At 38.3% G+C, this 19,909-nt stretch overlaps 1 protein-coding gene across 1 annotated transcript; it reads left to right on the top strand.

The window, feature by feature from the left end:
• Positions 1-9,109: 9,109 nt before the first annotated feature.
• fgf20a (fibroblast growth factor 20a) lies at positions 9,110-18,868 on the top strand. Its single transcript, XM_072570004.1, has 4 exons — positions 9,110-9,204; positions 9,639-9,945; positions 11,540-11,643; positions 16,886-18,868. The coding sequence occupies exons 1-4, from the start codon at positions 9,154-9,156 to the stop codon at positions 17,129-17,131; spliced, it is 708 nt and encodes a 235-aa protein (XP_072426105.1). The 5' UTR covers positions 9,110-9,153; the 3' UTR covers positions 17,132-18,868.
• The last annotated feature ends 1,041 nt before the right edge of the window (positions 18,869-19,909 follow it).

Genomic DNA, 19,909 nt, shown 5'->3' with positions numbered 1-19,909 from the left:
ATTTTTAATATTACTGGCCAGCTTACCTTCATATTTGATCCTCTCCTACCTTATTTCTCTCTTTGTTATCCTCTGTTTGTTTTTGTAGTCTTCTCAATCTTCTGAATTCCCAGCGCTCTTAGCCACTTTATAGGCTCTCTCTTTTTCTATGATACATTTCCTGACTTCCTTTGTTGTTGGAAGAACAGTACCTCATTTTCCACACTGGAACTCTGCAGGCTCTGGACTCAACATGGAGTTCAACAATTTGAGGGCTTAAACACTTTCTCCCATGTCCTTACCCTAAACCCCACACAGCAGGCCTTGTCATCACATGGGCTGCTATCACACACAGCCTATTGTCAGCCATTAATAATCCCCATTAGTAGCTATTAATTGCCCCAGACTGACCTTTACCGAGAAAATGTTTTTTCTCTCTCTTTGAGTTCAATCTCAACCTTTGTTCACTCCTCTTCCCTCCCCCACCCATCTTCTGAATATGAACCAATATTTTCCTACCATCAGTTCTGATGCAGGGTTACTGAACCTTAAATGTTAACTTTGATTTCTCTCCACAGATGCTGCCAGATTTGCCGAGGTTTGCCAGCAATTTCTGTTTTTGTTTCTGATTTCCAGCATCCAATGTTCTTTCAGTTTTTGTATCGAATAAATCATCTGGACTCAAGAATCAGAAATACTGTTTGAAAATTTATGTATAACATCAAATTGGCTAGTATAATTAATACAAACATATGCTTCATTAGAGGAAGACAAATAATAAATTTCCAGATTGGACATGTAATTGGTAAATAATATATAATATAATATATAGTATATAATGAAGTGGGATATTTAGGCAATGGAGAGTTGTCTCCTGATTCCCAATAATTAAATTTTACTAAGGCACCTTGATACTGGGAGATGTGCATTATTATATCCAACAATTGTCATACAGCCCAAACTAGTAACGTGGGATGGTGGGACTCAGGGAAATAGTGAGGAAAGAGATCACTGATACGGTTGGGAAAAGGAGCAAGTCAAACAGTCAAGGCAGGCAGAAACAAAGCAGAGAACTAGATAGGAATGATAAATTCAACTGCATTTGCTTCAATGCAAGAGGCCTAACAGGGAAGGCAGATAAACTCATGGCATGGTTGGGAACATGGGACTGGGATATCACAGTAATTACAGAAACATGGCTCAGGGATGGACAGGACTGGCAGCTATAATTTGTAGATGCCGGTGTTGGACTGGGGTGTACAAAGTTAAAAATCACACAACACCAGGTTATCGTCCAACAGGTTTAATTGGAAGCACACTAGCTTTTGGAGCGACACTCCTTCATCAGGTGATGAAGGAGCGTCGCTCCGAAAGCTAGTGTGCTTCCAATTAAACCTGTTGGACTATAACCTGGTGTTGTGTGATTTTTAACAAATGCTATAGGAAGGATAGAGAGGTGAGCAAGAGAGGAGGGGGAGTGGCATTTTTGATAAGGGATAGCATTACTGCTATAGTTAGGGAAGATATTCCTGGGAATACATCCAGGGAAGTTGTTTGGGTGAAACAGAAATAAGAAAGGGATGATCACCTTATTGGGATTGTATAATAGACCCCCTAATAGTCAGCAGAAATTGAGAAAGAAATTTGTCAGGAGATTTACATTATCCATAAGAGTAATAGGGTGGTTATGGTAGGGGATTTTAACTTTCTAAACATAGGCTGGGACTGCAATAATGTTAAGAGTTTAGATGGGGAGGAATTTGTTAAGTGTGTACAAGACAATTTTCTGATTTAGTATGTAGATGTACCTACTAGAGAAGGTGCAAAACCTGACATACTCTCGGGAAATAAGGCAGGGCAGGTGACTGAGGTGTCAGTGGGGGAGCACTTTAGGACCAGTGACCATAATTCTATTAGTTTTAAAGTAGTAATGGAAAAGGATAGACCGGATCTAAAAGTTGACGTTCTAAATTGAAAGAAGGCTAATTTTCACAATGTGAGGCAAGAACTTTCAAAATTTGATTGGGGGCAAATGTTCACAGGTAAAGGGATGGCTGGAAAATGGGAAGGCTTAAGAAATGAGATAATGAGAGTCCAGAGACAGCATTTTCCTGTTAGGGTGAAAGGAAAGGCTGGTAGGTGTAGGTGTTATGCAGATGTGGGTGTACCTTTAAGAGAGTGAAGGACTTGGCAAGTACACCGAGTGCTGGAGAATTTACAAAGTAACATTTGGTTAACAATAAACAGCACTCGCTGAGTTGCCTGGAAATGACAAAAACAGTTTGAAATTAGGCTGATCAGTTTAAATTATACCCTGAAAAATATCAAACTCCAATTCAATTTGAATTGAGTATACTGACAATGTTAAAAGCCAATGACACAATCCAATGCTTTGGGGGTATAAGACCAGGGGAAATTGAACAGTTGAGAGGAGAACTGCCAACCCTGTATTTATATAGATTGCTCGAAAAATAACTCTCTTAAAGGTACCTATTTGATCAGTAATCTGTGATGCAGCAATTCCTAAGAAAAAGAAAAGAAGACACAGTAAAATCCAAATAGAAGAATGAAACCTACCTAGTTCTGAGATAAGAAATGTGGTTTTATAAATCTTGATTGGGAATTTTATTGGACTAGTATTATAGAAGGGAAGGTAACAGATAGGTTTGAGTAAGGAATGATAAATAGTTGTTAGTTAATTATTCTCTGTTGTACTTTAAGAAATAAAGTTGTTATTTTTTACTTTAAATAATTCTTGGCCACTCGAATGTTTACAGATTACTACACAGAATAATAATTTTTACTTTAAATAATTCTTGGCTACTCGAATGTTTACAGATTACTACACGGAATAATTTTTTTCTATGTTGTTGGTTTTAAAATAAGCAGGAGAGTTTAAGCCATGTTGTAAAATAGGGAAAGCTGAATGACAAGAGAAATTGAGGTTTTGGTTAAGAAAAAGAAGAAAGCATGTGTCAGCTATTGATGGGAGAGATTGAATGGATCCTTATAAGAGTATTAAGGCAGTAGGAGTATACTTAAGAGGGAAATCAGGAGTGCAAAAGTGGACATGAGATAGCTTTGGCAAATAGGGTTAAGGAGAATCCAAAGGGATTTTATAAATAGTGTCGCGAGTGTAGTACTGGAAAAGCACATCAGGTCAGGCAGCATCCGAGGAGCAGGAGAATTGAAGTTTGATTCCTGATGAAGGGCTTATGCCTAAAACATCGATTCTCCTGCTCCTCGGATGTTGCCTGACCTGTTGTGCTTTTCCAGCACTATACTCTTGACTCTGATCTCCAGCATCTGCAGTTCCCACTTTCTCCCCGGATTTTAGAAATACTCTAAGGACAAAAGGGTAACTAGCGAGAGAATAAGGCCCCTCAAAGATCAGCAAGGCAGCCTCTGTATGGAGCGACAGGAGATGGAGAAGATACTAAATGAGTATTTTGCATCAGTGTTTACTGTGGAGAAGGACATGGAAGGTATCGAATGTGGGTAAATAGATGGTGATATCTTGAAAAACTGTCCAAATTACACAGGAGGAGATGCTGGGTGACTTGAAACTCATAAAAGTGGATAAATTCCCAGGACCTCATCAGGTGTCCCTGAGACCTCTGTGGAAGCTAGGGAAGTGACTACTGGGCCCCTTGCTGAGATATTTCTATCATCGATAGTCACAGGTAAGTTACTGGAAGACTGGAGGTTGGCTACCATGGTGCCACTGTTTAATGAAAAGTCAGGGAACTACAGATCGGTGAGCCTGACATCGGTGGTGGGCACGTTGTTGGAGGGAATCCTGAGGAGTAGGACTTACATGCATTTGGAAACGCAAGGACTGAATACGGATAGCCAGCATGGCTTTGTGTGTGGGAAATCATGTCTCACTTCTTGATTGAGTTGTTTGAAGTAGTAAAAAAGAGAATTGATGAGGGCAGATCAGTGGACATGATCTCTATGGACTTCAGTAGGGCGTTTGATAAGGTTCCTCATGGGAGATTGGTTAGCAAGGTTAGAATACAGGGAATATAGGGAGAGCTAGCCATTTGGAGACAGAACTGGCTTGAAGGTTGAAGACTGAGAGTGGTGGAGGAGGGTTGCTTTTCAGACTAGAGGCGTATGACCAGTTGTGTGCCACAAGGATCAGTGCTGGGTCCACTACTTGTCGTCATTTATATAAATGATTTGAATGTGAACAGAGGAGGTATAGTTAGTAAGTTTGCTGATGACACCAAAATTGGAGGTGTAAAGGACAGCAAAAAAAGTGACCGCAGAATACAACAGGATCTTGATCAGATGGGCCAATGGGCTAAGGAAATGGCAAATGAAGTTTAATTTAGACAAATGCAAGGTACTGCATTTTGGAAAAGCAAATCAGAGCAGCACTTATACACTTCATGATAAGGTCCTGGGGAGTGTTGCTGAACAAAGAGATCTTGGAGTGCAGGTTCATAGTTCCTTGAAAGTAGAGTCACTGATAGATAGGATAGTGAAGAAAGTGTTTGGTATGTTTTCCTTTATTGGTCAGAGCATTGAGCATAGAAGTATGGAGATCATGGTGCAGTTGTACAGGACATTGGTTAGGCCACTTTTGGAATATCATGTGCAATTCTTGTCTCCTTCCTATCGGAATGATGTTGTGAAACTTGAGAGGGTTCAGAAAAGATTTACAAGGATGTTGCCAGGGTTGGAGGATTTGAGCTATAGGGAGAGGCTAAATAGGCTGGGGCTGTTTTCCATGGAGCATCAGAGGCTGAGGGGTGACCTTACAGAGGTTTATAGGGGCATGGATAGGATAAACAGACAAGGTATTTTCCCTGAGTTGGGGGAGTCCAGAACTAGAGGGCATAGGTTTAGGGTGAGAGGGGAAAGATATAAAATGGACCTAAGGTGCAATGTTTTCACACAGAGGGTGTTGGATGTATAGAATGAATTGCCAGAGGAAGTGGTGGGGGCTGGTACAATTACAGTATTTAAAAGACATCTGGACGGGTATATGAATAGGAAGGGTTTAGAGAGATATGGGCCAAGTGCTGGCAAATGGGACTAGATGAGGTTAGGATATCTGTTTGGCATGGACGCGTTAGACCAAAGGGTCTGTTTCTGTGCTGTACATCTCTATGATTCTATGAGTCTCAGTTGTAATTGTAATGTTTAAGAACTAAAACTATGCATTACATTGTTTGTTCTTGGGATGCAGAGTGCCTTACCAAGGCAGCATATTATATTCTATTCCTAATTATTCAGTGAAGGAGGTGGAGAGCTGAATTTTTAAATAATTAATTGATTATTTTTACAGCTTATTGACTTATTCATCGAGAGAGAGAGAGAGAAAGAGAGAGAATGTCAGAGAGAATAAGGTGTTAACCACATACTGTGGCCTTGAGTCATAATAAGGGCCAAATTTGCTCAGGTCCAGTTTCCTGAAAAATCAAAAAAATATATTTTTCATTACATAAGCTCAGATACAAAGGCCTAAATGTAGGTTTTGATTTCTTGTCTAATACTTTGTGCTTGAAGTAGTTCCAATGAAAGAAAAAGCTGTTCTCATCAGAATATTCTCTATTTGCCTGGAATTATGTTGCTTCCATGTTTCTGGATCTCCTTCCTTACTATCACTGTACCTGTGAACCACACCGACTGCAATGGTTCAAGAAAGCAGTGATGACCATTGCCTTTTCAAGGATGATTTGGGTTGAGTAATAAATGGTGATCATCCCAATTATTGCATTGTCCCAAGAACAAAAGAAATCCAGGCTAGATAATTGCAAACCTATCACATGACATCTCCAAGTTTCATCTACTGCCACCCTCTCAACCAATATTGAATATAGTGACTCACTTCTGGTTGACCTTCATGTGATAGAGTCTACAGCAACATGTCACCACTTCTGTTGAAGTAATTGGTGTTGATCCTGGTGGAACTGGCATTGACATAAACACAAATATATTACACAGGAATAGTTCATTGATGTTTCATTATTTTTTCTTTTCACATTTGATTTTGTATTCCACGTTACACTGCTTGTCCCTTAAATCATTTTCTTGTTTCATGATTGCATAGTTATTTCACAATGTGATTTTGATATCATAGTTGAGGAAGGGAAAATACCTCTTGAAGGTCTGAGTTTGGAGAATATAGAAGCAGTGGCTTAATTTTTACAGGACTGGATGTGTGAGGGGAATGGTTGTGTGTCAATGGCCTAGTTGATAGCTCTCAACCTCCCATTTGTTGTTTTCCAATCTTTTGGGGTCTGGTCAGTGTCCTTTGGATGATGAAAAATAATCTTCAGGGGAGTGTGTAATCATTTCAGCAAATTGCTTCAGAACCCAAAAATAAAGCTTTTTGAACAAAGAACTCTATTTACCTTGTGTTTAAACAATCTCTCCCATATATCTGTTTTTGATCCACACTCATTTTAACCTTCACCTCTAATCCTAGTATTTCTTATTCATTTAAATGTGAGAAAGATGAAATCAGACTGAAATTTCTGCTCATTTCTATTTGACGTTAATTGCTGACCATGTGGATTAATGGCTGGTTTCTAATAATCAAGTCCCTACATTGCTGCACAGACAGTCACATAACTTGAACACCAGCAGCTGCACAAGTGAGGGTACTGGATGTTCACATGGATTACTGCTTGTGGATGCTGTTTATCTGGAACGAAAACAGAAACTCAGAGAAACTCTTGAGAAATTCAGCAGGTCCAGCAACTTTAGTGGAGAGAAAAACAGGATTAACATTTTAAGTCTAAAGTCTTCTTGGTGCGAGACCTGATGAGTTTCTCCAGCACTATCCATTTTTATGACAACTTTAAATGCTCATTCTTTTGCTAGAATTTGGAGTTCTTTCTTAAAATGAAATATGATTAAATATGCCTTTGTCCTTCCAACTTCATTCATTCTATACTGGCTAATTGTTAGTTATTAATGGCACCCTAATCTGGCACCAATAACATTTCAAAGAAATGGAAAATAGAAAACTAACCAAAAACAATCTAAAAACAAGGCTTTGACGCAAGTTTTACGGGTGATTTGTGTATTTTCTTCATCTGAAATAAGGTGGTGTTCTCAAAATTTCTGCATCTACATTAGGTAATTGTCTCAATATCCAGACTGCAATATCTGTCTAGAACTAGTGACCTCCATCAATTCTGTCAGGTACATTCAAAAAGCTACTCTGGTAGTGTTTAATGAGAATACCGAATAGTCTACCGTAGCCAGGATCCAGGAATTGTAGAACTAAAAGTTACCGGTATCTAAACAACCAATAATGCGAAATTTAGACATGAGGTTTTACAGCCGACTGCTCTTGCATTGAGATTAACAATTGAGACGTTTTGCAAATGTGTGCTCAGACACTGTTCTCTATCTCCTGACTCATTTGATTTGAATGCAGCCTGGTAATTAAAAAGCACTTAACCAGTATCTTTAAAGTCGGGTTTTCCCCGTCACCTCGCCCAATTTAGTTCAATGGATCTGCCTAGAATTTGGCTTGCAAGCCATCGCGGGCTGCGGACCTAGCCGTTAACCAGGCTGTTCATTACTCCATGTAAAAGAGTTAATAATCGAAATGTTTTTAAGGTAATCAAATCCGGACTTACGATGTCATAATTATCAACCCTACGACTGAGACCGTCAGTGTAGTGGCGGAATTGGTGTTCTCAAACCCAAATAATAGAATAACACTCTAGAAATACAATCATAGCTCGGAATGTTGAAGATAATTTGAAGGAATCGAGACATTCAATTAAGTTACTTCCTTATCATTATTCCCAAGGGAAATATAATTTGCTGTGTAATCAAATCCTCCTTACCAATTGAGTACGGAAAATGTTCAGGGTGCCACCCATTTTAGAGTATAAACATTGATTAACAATATTGCATGTTATATTAATGGCATTTGCATCAACAACGCTCTGTATGAGCGGTACGTTTCGTTGAATATTCCAATCGTTTCAACGTGTAAAAACCAGATCCCCAGCCATTGCCTCTTGCTCTTCAAGCAGTCATAAAAGTTGCTTTGAGAACGTAGTGTTTGAATATGGGATTTTTCCAAACTTTGATCTGCTCTCTTTGATTCCACACTACAATCAGACAGAGATTTCAAAGAACTGATCAGTGGAAGTGTTAACATTTCAGTTATTGTGTTCACACAGATATGCTTTGAGTTTGCAATTCGAGCGGTTAGCAATACCCACCACATGACTTCATAGTTTACAATTTGCAATAATACAACAGACACCTGTTATGAGGTCGTTTTGTGTAATTCATCATTACTGTTAAAGACAAAAATATAATTACGTTGGAAATCCCTCCATTGCTGGACCGTTGCCAACTTGATTCGGAGGCACACGCAACCTTTTAAAGTAGTTTTGTCGTGTTGTATGGAAGGATCGTTCTTGTCAAGTGGATTAAGTAAAGCATTGAAGTCGTTTATTTCGTTAATGTTTATTGCCAAGGTGACCACAGGAAAAAAAGAACCTATTTCATTGACATTGGAACCACGGGGATTATAAGAACAAAACAAGACAGAAATTCCGACGCAGAGCCCAAATATTTAACGCACACTTTCGAGTGGTTCCTGGGAACCCTAACGCTGCCCAATCACTATTTTGCTTTTTTTTTTATATACATGGATTCAGAAAGTACATGCCGCCGCTTCTTTTACCAGAGGTTTATGAAAAAAATTGAATTTAGTGTTTCCTGGAATTGGATGACTGATAAATGGATGTAGCTAATTGCTATAATACTTATATCCCTGTACTGTTTCCATGCCAGAGTCTGGTAAATAAAGAGCTAACTCATAATAATGCGCCCATGTGTTTTTCTTGATCCAAAATAAAATGACTTCGAAATGAAACATGTTCTTGTTCAGAAAGGGACTTTGCATAACGTTTCATTAGAATATAATTGCGGCTCAAGTTATTATTTTGCGTTTCTGAGAAATCTCTTTACCAGCACTAGAGTATGTTATCATCATGTGTTGTATATGCGATTGAAGTTTGGTTCCAGAAATCACTGGGTTTTTTTTCGCTGTAATGTGTCTGGGCAGGTACCAGTGTTAGGTACCGCCTCCACTTGTACCTTCCCTTTGCACCTGTTCCACGTAATACACAGACATCAAGCAGTACTCATTAAATCAAACTCCCCGGTGTTTATATAAAATGCATGTCCTGGACCAGAGAAATAATTCGAATATATTACTATCTTGAGCAAAAGGTAAGTGAAGGCTTTCGACATCTTTTCGGCACCTAATATGGAGATTGGGAGCACAGTCTTTCGCCTTGTTAATGTATTGTTTGTACTGTTAGTCTGTTGAACATTGTGTAAAATATGGTGGTCGTGTGGGTTGCACTTGAAAGTAAATAAATAAAAACTCTGGCGATCGGAATGAGACGAGTTTATTAGCATATGCCCAGAGGGCTTATTTACATACGGTATGTATATAAACAGTCGGCTAATCTGATTCGTTTCAGAACCAAACTAGAATATGTTCCTTTCGGCGTTAAGTCTCTGGACTTTTTTAAGAGCATGAAATAGATAGTGTACCGCTGAGTGAAAACCACGCAAATCATCAGGGGCGCGACCTTTTATTTGGGTTTTTTTTTAGAGTTTTATTTTTGTGTGTTTTTTTGTTCCCCCTCCCATTTTAGTGTTTAACGGTGTACTCGGTCAAGCGGCTCACCATGGCCCCGTTAGCCGACATCGCGAGCTACTTGGGCGGTCTGGATGCTGGACACATCGCGGCTCCGTTCTTCCTGCCCGCGGCTGACTCGCCGGTTCTCCTGAGCGATCACCTCGCCCAGACCGAAAGCAGGTTATCGCGAAGCACCACCACCGACTTGGTGCACTTGCAGGGGATACTGCGAAGGAGACAGCTGTACTGTAGGACTGGCTTTCATTTGGAAATCCTTCCAGGTGGAACAGTGCAGGGGACCAGGCGGGACCATAGCCCTTTCGGTACGTCTGCCTTTTATTTTCTAAACTCAGTCATTCCTACCTCCGTCAATTTTCCTTACCCGTTAAACTTCACTAGGTTACTACACACAGGGACATTGAAACGTGCGCTGAAGATTCACTGTTTCCGATTACAATCAGAGATACATTTATTCGCTTTGGTTTCACGTCTCTGATACCATCTCCAATTCATTTTTCTTTTGGTTGAATGTTCGGGATTTGTGCATCAGTCCCGTCTGCAGGAAAATATTAACCATTAGCAGGTGCTGCGGACATGAAAATAAATGGATCAATGTTTTACATTTGTGGATTAGGTGTCATCCCGGTGCACTTTTTTGACGATTAAGATTCAGGATGAATCCCCCAGTTTTGGAATGAATATCACTGAAACACGCTGCTCGGTACAAACATGTCCCCAGGCCGAGACCACTCGCAGTTTTCTTAATGGGGGGTAGGGGTGGGGGGTAGATGTACACGGAGGACATCGGAGAGGCGGATCATCACTACACTTTTATTTTCAGGTAACGTTTAACCAACAACCTACCACGGTCCCCTGCCACCACATCTATCATCAATATCAGGGCAAGGCTAAATTAAAATACCTACAAGCAAGTCACCTACCATCCTCGCAAACGCTTGTTACTCTGTAACTCCATGCCCGCATACTCTTTCTTACTGATGTGGTCGGGCTAGGAGATGGATCACAGCTTTTTCTCCCCGTCAGAATTCTCGAATTTGAGATCTCTGTAATCGGACAAACACGGTTGACCTGTAATGTTTTATTAACGCCGATTTTGCTGAGGCATTTTTTAAAAAAAGATTTCATGAACGTAATTCAGAAAAAAAAGTCACCCTGCGTTTCAAGAAATAAATAAATTGCAGAATTGCAGTCATAAACGAGAGAGCACTTACAAATCGGTGGTTCCATTCTTAGCGGCACAGCTGAAACATGGGAAATGATAACAAACCACAAATATTGGAGTCACTCTTGGGTAGCCCACCGACTCGAGTACCTACCCTAACAGGTCGTGTTGCCCGGACCAAGCACCTTATTGTCCTTTAATCATTTTAAAACAAAATAGCCGTCTCCAGGAGCGGATTCTATCCCCATTCTTTCTCATTTTTGCTGCACAGGCACCGAGCCAACACCAATGACATATCTCAGAGTTGGCGATTCTTCCAGCAGGGGTTCACGATTCAGCCATTTCCAACCCGCCGTCCAGCAAATTAACGCTATTTTATTATAAAGTTTAAAAAAAAATCTCTTCTTGCCTCACTAATAAACCTGTGTCATCAAGGGACCCATATGGAATGGTGCCCAAAAGCAGCTTCAGGTTTTGGCAAGCAGCAGCGGAAATGATTAAGATTATGTGGGTCGTCTTGTAAGGACAAAATTATACAACCACTTCCAAAAAGTGTTTATTTCGGGCACACAAGAAAACCCTGCCCGCTCTGATCGTTTTATTTTGCCTGTTAGTACAACACAAAATGTATAGCAGTACACCGCGCCAATGCCTAACGAATGTAAGCATTTCATTTATTAACTTGTTCAAAAATCTTTGGGCATACAAACTGTCAAGTCTTTCCTTTTTTACAGGGATCCTGGAATTTATCAGCATAGCTGTGGGATTGGTCAGCATTAGGGGAGTGGATAGTGGCCTCTACCTGGGAATGAACGATAAAGGAGAACTGTACGGCTCAGTAAGTAATGCGATTTATTTAAACCGATGGAGACGTTTATATTAGGAAAGCAGATTACATTTAATATTGCAATGCAAATATTTTGTGATAAATCTTGTACTAGATAAATCAGAATACTAACTCCATCAGTGCCTCTTAGACCCACGAGTTTATCTCTTCCTCTTCATTGATTTAACAAGAGCTATTGTGATTCAGTTTTTAGTTTGTAAAAAACATAATTATGTTAATTTCTCAAATATCTTCAAAAGCATCAAAATGGGCAATTTTGCTCAATGAGATTTTAGATTTCATCCTGTATGTTCAGTACCTATCATAGCTGGATGTGGCTTGCTGTGAATTACTTGGAAAGTTCAGTTCTTTGGACAATTAGAAATAATCTATTTTAAAAATACTTTGGAATTCTTATGTGAAATGAAAAGTTTAATTTCTGGCAGGTACAAAATATGTCTCTATGAAGTTTGTACTGCAAGTTTTATTTTTAATTTTATAGTTGTTCAAAACCAAGCTATCGAGAAACAAATCCAGTATTAGAGTTAACTGCTGTATTAAGGATTTAACTAGATTGCTACCTCATTGCATTTTTAATCCAGCTCCCAGGCCTGCAAATCTACAGTTTTACAGCTCAATACTTAGTACTAATTAAGTAATCTCATTCAGATAGGTAGTAAACATAGCTCACAGTGGAAACAAAAATAGCACTTCAGTGTTGTGTGGTGTGTGTGACTCTAATTCAGGAGCATTACTAGGAGGTGGAGTTCTGCCCTATGGAAAATCTGTTCTGCACCTGTCCTGATATTGTCAATGAGCGCAGGGAGAATTCAAGGCTTTTGGTCCAATTAATGTAATGTGCGTTCTAAGAGAAATATACCAAGCTAGAATATTAATACAGGTAGTGGATTCATACAATGATCAGCACATTTTGCAAGTACATTTACTGTTTTACACCTACCTCTGTATCATGAAGGTACAATAATGTGCACCAAACATGTCATATTAAAATGGAAATCTTACTGGTAATTACAAACACATAGCAGGTGAATATTGTTACATTTGTAACATTAATACTGGTAAATTAATATAGTTTATTGAAAACATGAGAGTAATTAAAGTTCTAAAATAAATAAAAGAAGCTGCATATAAATAGTGAATAGAGTGAAAAGTAAATGTCAAGCAACAGTATTTTTACATACAGTGTAGTAACAATCAAAATTACTGTTTATACATTTCTTCCTGTAATGGATTTAAGTTCCAGCAGGTGGTGCTTAAATTACAAGTTCCCTGCAATGGCTTATGGCACCCATCGGAACGGTTGTTTCTAAAGATTGAAACATAATTTCCAATCTTATGTTGATTTAACAATTAGTCATTTTATATCAGTCCAGTCAACACTAACCATAAAAAAAAGTTCCAAGGTCAAAATAAAATTACCTAGATGATTTAGGCTTTTATGACTGAATATAAGTTAATTGCTGTGGTCAAAGGTTTAGAAGAATCACTTAGTTTTTGTGTAAAGTTTCCTAAAACTGCCACAATCACATTGACAATTGAACATTTGGAGAGACCACAAAAATAACATGTTGGGACATTGTTAGCACTATTTCTATAACTATAGATGCAATCATTGCTGCTGTGATCGATATTGCTTTTTATTCCAGCAGTTAAGAATCAACCACACGCTGTTCAATATATCCTGGTCCAAGATCAAGAACATTTGTTTAATATTTTTTATTGTGGAATCTATATTATGCACACTTATTGTCTAAAGGATCTAAATGACCTTATAAAATTTATTTCATTCAAACAATTTGTGTGGACATGACAAGTTTGTATGCTTGCAGACATTCCTATATTTATATAAATAAAACAGAAAATACTGGAAAAAATCATAGCAGGCTAGACATCGTAAGTGTAGAGAAAGAGACAAAGTTAGTGTTTCAGGTCTGTGAAATTTCATCAGAATTGGGAAAAGTTATAGATGTAATAGGGTTTGCCAAAGGAGGGATGGGACAAGGACAAAGTGAAAATCTGTGATTGGGTGGAGGTATCGAATGATAGAAAAGTTAGTCCTCCAGGACTTAAGGAATTGTGATGGGGCAGAAAACAGAAACAGAAGATGTGTCTAGAACATGTTTGGTATTATTTGAAAGAATATAGGAAAACAAAATAAACAAAGGAAACAAAATGGAGACAATAATTTGTTGAGCTCAAAAGGCTTTGAAGTGCCTTATTGAATGCTAAATGGTCATTTCTGAAATGTATTGAGCTTCACTGGAACAGTACAGTAAACTGAAAGCAGAAGTGTTAGTGTGAGAGCAAGATGGATAATTAAATTACAGGCCACCAGAGGCTTGGGATAGAAACATAGAAGCAAGAGATAGAAATAAGCCATTTGGCCCTTGAAGTGTATCCTTTTCTTCAATATGATCGTGGCTGATCCTCCATCTCAATGCCATATTCCCATTTTCTCTCTATACCTATTGAATGCTAATCTAGCCTTAAAGATCTAAAAAGATGAATTTCTTTTTTGAATATACTCAGTGCCCTGGTCTCCACTGCCTTCTATGGTAGCAATTTTCACAGGTTGATCACCCCGTAAGTGAAGAAATAGTTCCTCGGCTCAGTTCTAAATGGCCTGCGTCATATCCTAAAACTGTAACCCCTGATTTTAAACATCCTCCTTGCATCTAACCTCGTTAGAATTTTATCATTGAACAGCTCTGTCATCCCCAGTATCAGCCTGGTGAACCTTTGTTGCACTCCTGTGGCAAGCATATTCTCTGTCAGGTAGTGACACCAAAATTTTACTCAATAGTCCAGGCACAACCACACCAGGGCCATGTATAACAAGTAAGACACCCCTAATTTGGAACACAAATCCTCTGCCAATGAAGGCCAATATACCATATGCCTTCCTAACTGCTTGCTGCATCTGTTTGTTTATTTTCATTGACTGGTGTACAAGAACACCCAGATTCCTCCCAACATTTCCCAGTATATTACTATTCAAATAATATTCTGCTGTTATGTTTTTCATATTGAAATGCATAACCTCTCATTTATCCAATGTTATACTAACATCTGCTACATGTTTTCCTACTCATTCAACTTGTCTAGATTGTCCTGAAGCTTCCTTGCACTTCTCAGAACTCACAAAAGTGCACATAGTTATTTTGACATTAGCAAACATGGAAATACTGCATTGGGTCACTAGTCTAAGTCATTTCTGTATGTCATGAATAGCTGGGGTCCAAGCATCGATTCCTGTCTTACACCACTGGTCACTGCCTGCTACCCAGAAAATGATTCATTTACTCCCACTCTCTGCTTTCAGTCTGTCAATCAATTCTCAATTCAATCCAGAATATTTCTCCACAACCTATGTGCTTTAATGTTGCCAACTGGACTCTTATGTGGGACCTTGCAATAAACCTTCTTGAAATTTAAATACTTTGCATCTTAAATACTTCTGCCTTATCTGTTGCCCTAGTTACATCCTCAAAACTCCAATAAGTTATTTAAGCTTTATTTCCCTTTCATAAACCCATGCTAACTTTATCGAACACTGTTAGTGCTTTCCAAGCATTCTGTTATCACGTTGTTTATAATAAACACTAGCATTTTTCTCCACTACTGATATGAGGCTGATTGGTCTGTAATGCTCTATATTTTTCTTTCCCTCCTTTTTTTAAATAATGGGGTTACCTTTGCTATTCTCCAATCTGCAGGAACTGCTCCAGAGTCTACAGAATTTTGGAAGATGGTCACTAATGCATCTAATATTTCTAGCGTGTCTTCCTTTAGGAGTATGCAAATTTTCAGGAGGTGGGGATTTTACAGCATTTACCCCATTCATTTCTCATACACCATATTTGTTTTTCTAATACTGATGTTTTTCAATTCCTCCCTCTCACTAGTCCCTTGGTTACCTAACAAGTTTGGGAGATTGCTTGTGTCCTCTTTTGTGAAGACAGACCAAAATGTGTATTCAATTCTTTGCCATTTCTTTATTCCCCATTATGATTTCCTCCATTTCTGACTGCATTCATCTTAATGTAGAGGAGGCCACATTGTGAGCAGTGAATGCAACACACACATATCGCAGCTGTATTTTGAAAACATTTTTGGGTTCTAGAGTGGTGAAAAGAAAGAAGGTAAAAGGTAGTTTATACACCACCAGTGTTTGAATGGAAAGGTGTGGGATAAGGGTTTGAGATGTTTGACATGATTAAAGAATGGACCAGTGTATCACAGGGGGCATAATTTCCTTAGAATGTTGAAAGGGAAAGGGATGGAATATGCATTTGGTGGTGACATCATGCTGAAGCTAACAGAAATGGTTCAAATGATTGGTTGAATATAGAGCTTGGTGAGGTGGAAGATGAGGACCGGGGGAATACTATCATGGTCTTTGAAGGGAAGGAAAGGAATGAGAGCAGAAATGTGGTAAATATGGTTGATACAATCACTCACTACATCACTCACAATGTGAAGGGCGAGAAGTGGAAATTGAGGAAAAATTATACAGGTTTTTTTAGAATAGCTTTCCTCAGTATGGATACAGGCCCTTCAGGCCAACAAGTCCACACCAACCCTCTGAAGAGCAGTCCACCCAGAACCCCACCCTATATTTGCCTCTGACTAAGCCACCTAACACTATGGGCAATTTAACATGGCCAATTCACCTGAATTGCACATCTTTGGTTTGTGGGAGGAAACTAGAGCACCCAGAGGAAACTCACGCAGATACTGGGAGAACGTGCAAACTCCACACAGACAATTGCCTGAGGTGGGAATTGAACCAAGGCCCCTGGCACTATGAGGTAGCAGTGCTAACCACTGAGCCATCATGCCATCCCTAGTTGTAGAAGGGTGCATCATAAGAAGAGATGGGACAGAGACAAAGGAACTGGAAAAATGGAATGGAATCTTTTCAGGGAGTAGAATGTGAGGATACATAATCAAGATAACTATGGGAATCAGTGGACTTATAATGAATAGTAGTTGATAGCCAATTGCTAGAAATTAAGACTTGAGGAATGGAATAGGAGGCTTGCTGAAATTAGGACAAGGTTATTTTGTATTCTGAAAAATACTGCATTCCAAGAAATAAATTAATTCCCCAATTTGGCCAAGTTACAGCAAGCAATCTGCTTTATAATCTGATAGAAATTTGTAAATCAGCAGTATTTTAACCTACTCTTTATAGTTTTGTAGCTTTCATTTTCCTTTATTTTCCTTTCAGGAGAAACTGACAGCAGAATGCATCTTCAGAGAGCAATTTGAAGAGAATTGGTACAATACTTATTCCTCAAATCTGTACAAACACAATGACACCGGAAGACGATATTTCATTGCACTCAATAAAGATGGATCTCCAAGAGATGGAAGCAGATCCAAAAGGCATCAGAAGTTTACACATTTCTTGCCAAGACCTGTGGATCCTGAGAAAGTACCTGAACTCTATCGAGATTTATTAGGATATAGTTGAAGCTGTTCAGCACCTGATGAAGAAGAATTATTTAATCGTTCTTCACAGAAACAAGGATGTAGAACAACAGCTTCTTACAGCTGTAAGTAATTTGGAGAGAGGATGCCCTCTCTGAGATGTGGCCTTAGTTTCTTCAAGTACGAAGCACTAAAAGTGTGTAAATCAGCTGCTTCATCGATGACCTTCAGTCTTCAGAAGGTCAGAAGTGCACAATTTTCAGTGTCATTCTTCACTATTCAGAATGGAAGCAACATGTGTCCAAATGCTACAAGGCCTTGACAACATCCAGACTTGGTCTCAAAGTGGCAAGGATCAGACAATAACCATTTCTAACCACTTTCCCATGACATTCAATGGCATTACCATTGCTGAAAACCACTATGAGTATCATTGGGATTACTAACGTCAGAGTTATCATTGAGTAGAGACTAAATTAAACTAACAGCAGCTCCGAGATTAGGAATTCTTTGACTCACTTCCTGACTCCCCAGAGCTAGTTTGCCATCTACAAGCACAAGAGATATATTGGATATTTTCTACTTGCTTGAAAAAATGCAGCTCCAATAACACTCAAGAAGGACAAAACAACATCACGTAGGACAGGACAACTAGTTCGATTGTATGCTACCCACCACTGTCAATATTCTCCCTCCACCATTGAAACATAGTGGTAGCAGTATTTACCATCAACAAGATGCATCACAGTAACTCATCAAGGCTGCTTTAACAGCATATTCTAAACTTGTGACCTCTACCATCTAGGAGAACAAGGATAACACCACCATTTGCAAGTTCAACTCAAAGTTACATGCTGCCCTGACTTAGAACTACATGCCAATTTTTCTTTGTCACTGCATCAAAATTCTGGAACTCCAAACTTAACAGGTCTGTTGGTGTCCCTATAGTATGATGAGCAGTGGTTCAAGAATGGCATACTACCAACTTATCAATGGCAAGTGGGGATGGACAACAAATGCTGGCTGAGCCTACAATGCCTACATTATCTGAAAGAAAAAAAAGTACCTGGTCCAGATTTTATTCTTTACATTTATGAGTTTACAAGTTATTGATATCAATAATGTTATATTTTAGCAGCAGATGAAGGGAGGTGGCTTGTTTTGATCATAAACTTCAATATGTCCTGCTGCCAGTGCCTTCTTTCTGGGATTCACATAATAGTTACATTAACTTGTTTCTTCATGTAACTGGAAAAAATATCACCTCGGTAAAATGTCAACTGTGAAGAGCACTACCAGACTTTTCACTCTTACCACAGAATATCACCACAATGAAAGAGTAACTTATAGTGCATTGACATGACCGGCATCCAAAAAATATGGGCAGAACCTTAACTCACATTGTCTTGGGCAACGTTGGATGTATTTATACAATTCCAAATCACATATATTTATTTTATATAATTATTTATTAAGAAGAGTTTATTTTTACTGAGAAATGTACAGGTGAGATTTAAAAAAGCACAACATGAACTGTGCCATTATTCACTCAGAGGATCTTTCAATGCAAACAGCGATTACTACATTGTGGAACAAGAGGTTTCATCCATAGACTTCCCTTTCAGAGACATTTTTATTATTTGTAATAATCTATGTGTAGCTGTTTCTTGACTGTAACATGAGGGAAGCACACGTTTCATTTTATTTTATAAAGAATCCTTTCTACTTCTGTACTAAATGCAGTATGCCTCTAAAAGGAAATTAAAGTATTGAAAATGTTTCACTGACATGATGTCTTCTTTCATCTGTAGATCTAACAATGAAAGAACAATCATTTCCATGATTAAGGTGTTAGGTTTGAGTAATATAATAAGGCATTCCAACAGAGGTTTTAACTGTTATAGATCAAATGGGATGGATTTAGTTCATAGTTGTGTTTTAAACAGTGGTTTTGCTACATAATTATGTACCTTGACATCCATGAAATTACAATTCTCTTATTGTTAATACATTACAATTTCTATACTGTTCTCCAGTTTTTACATGAGAAATTCATAGTGAGCTGGTAAATTGAAATATCTGTCTGACCCACTCCTGCATTAGTCTGCAAAGCCAACTTCACCTTTGAGAAGTTCACAGACTGATAGGCATTGAATATTTTCCAAGTATGTACAGTTCCCTACATCTTGTGAATATTGAAGTTAACATCTTTTCAAATAAGAATAAAATGATAATAAATGTTGATCCTTAATATATATAGCAGAATATGTAAGTAGATACCTACATTATTTTAGCTCAACGAATGCTGGAGTGCCATGTTCTTCGATGCTAGAGTTAGGGCAAATCATGATCCAAACTGATAGACTGCAGGTTAAAATCATTTTTAGCAATACTAATCAACAATGTTAAAGTGAATAATTAATATTTTGTTTCATTCTGCGTATTCCAAGCCATATCATTTAAATTTTAAAGATAAAGTGATAGCTCTTGTACGTAGTAAATCTTTTAAAAAGTGCAGATATTAAATGAGTTACTGGCACGCAATGACCCACTTTTACAACTTTATAAAAGCAAGATCTAGTTCAAATATTTTGGTGCACTTTAGATTGATACTAAAAAGACAATAAATAGGATTGCTAAGTCTGATCAACTCTAACTTCAATGTTATCTGATATGAAAGCAATTCCTAATTCTTAATTTATAATTACTGAAATTAATATTAGCACTTGTCAGAATTAAATAACAAATACTATTCAGAAGTTTTGTTTAGAAACTTTATTTCATCATTGTTGCCAGAATATGATAAGTAGTACAATGGATG

This window comes from Chiloscyllium punctatum, chromosome 1 (genome assembly GCF_047496795.1).
Source record: "Chiloscyllium punctatum isolate Juve2018m chromosome 1, sChiPun1.3, whole genome shotgun sequence".
Lineage (NCBI taxonomy): Eukaryota > Metazoa > Chordata > Chondrichthyes > Orectolobiformes > Hemiscylliidae > Chiloscyllium > Chiloscyllium punctatum.
Note: the sequence above shows the minus strand (reverse complement) of the source record. Positions and strands in the feature narration are given on the sequence as shown.

What these genes read in the sequence shown, in the direction of transcription:
- fgf20a (XM_072570004.1), top strand. Translation starts at nt 9,154, where the DNA reads ATGTCCTGGACCAGAGAAATAATTCGAATATATTACTATCTTGAGCAA. An exon ending in GCGGGACCATAGCCCTTTCG is followed by an intron (nt 9,946 to 11,539) that starts GTACGTCTGCCT and finishes CCTTTTTTACAG; the next exon opens with GGATCCTGGAATTTATCAGC. An exon ending in AAGGAGAACTGTACGGCTCA is followed by an intron (nt 11,644 to 16,885) that starts GTAAGTAATGCG and finishes TTTTCCTTTCAG; the next exon opens with GAGAAACTGACAGCAGAATG.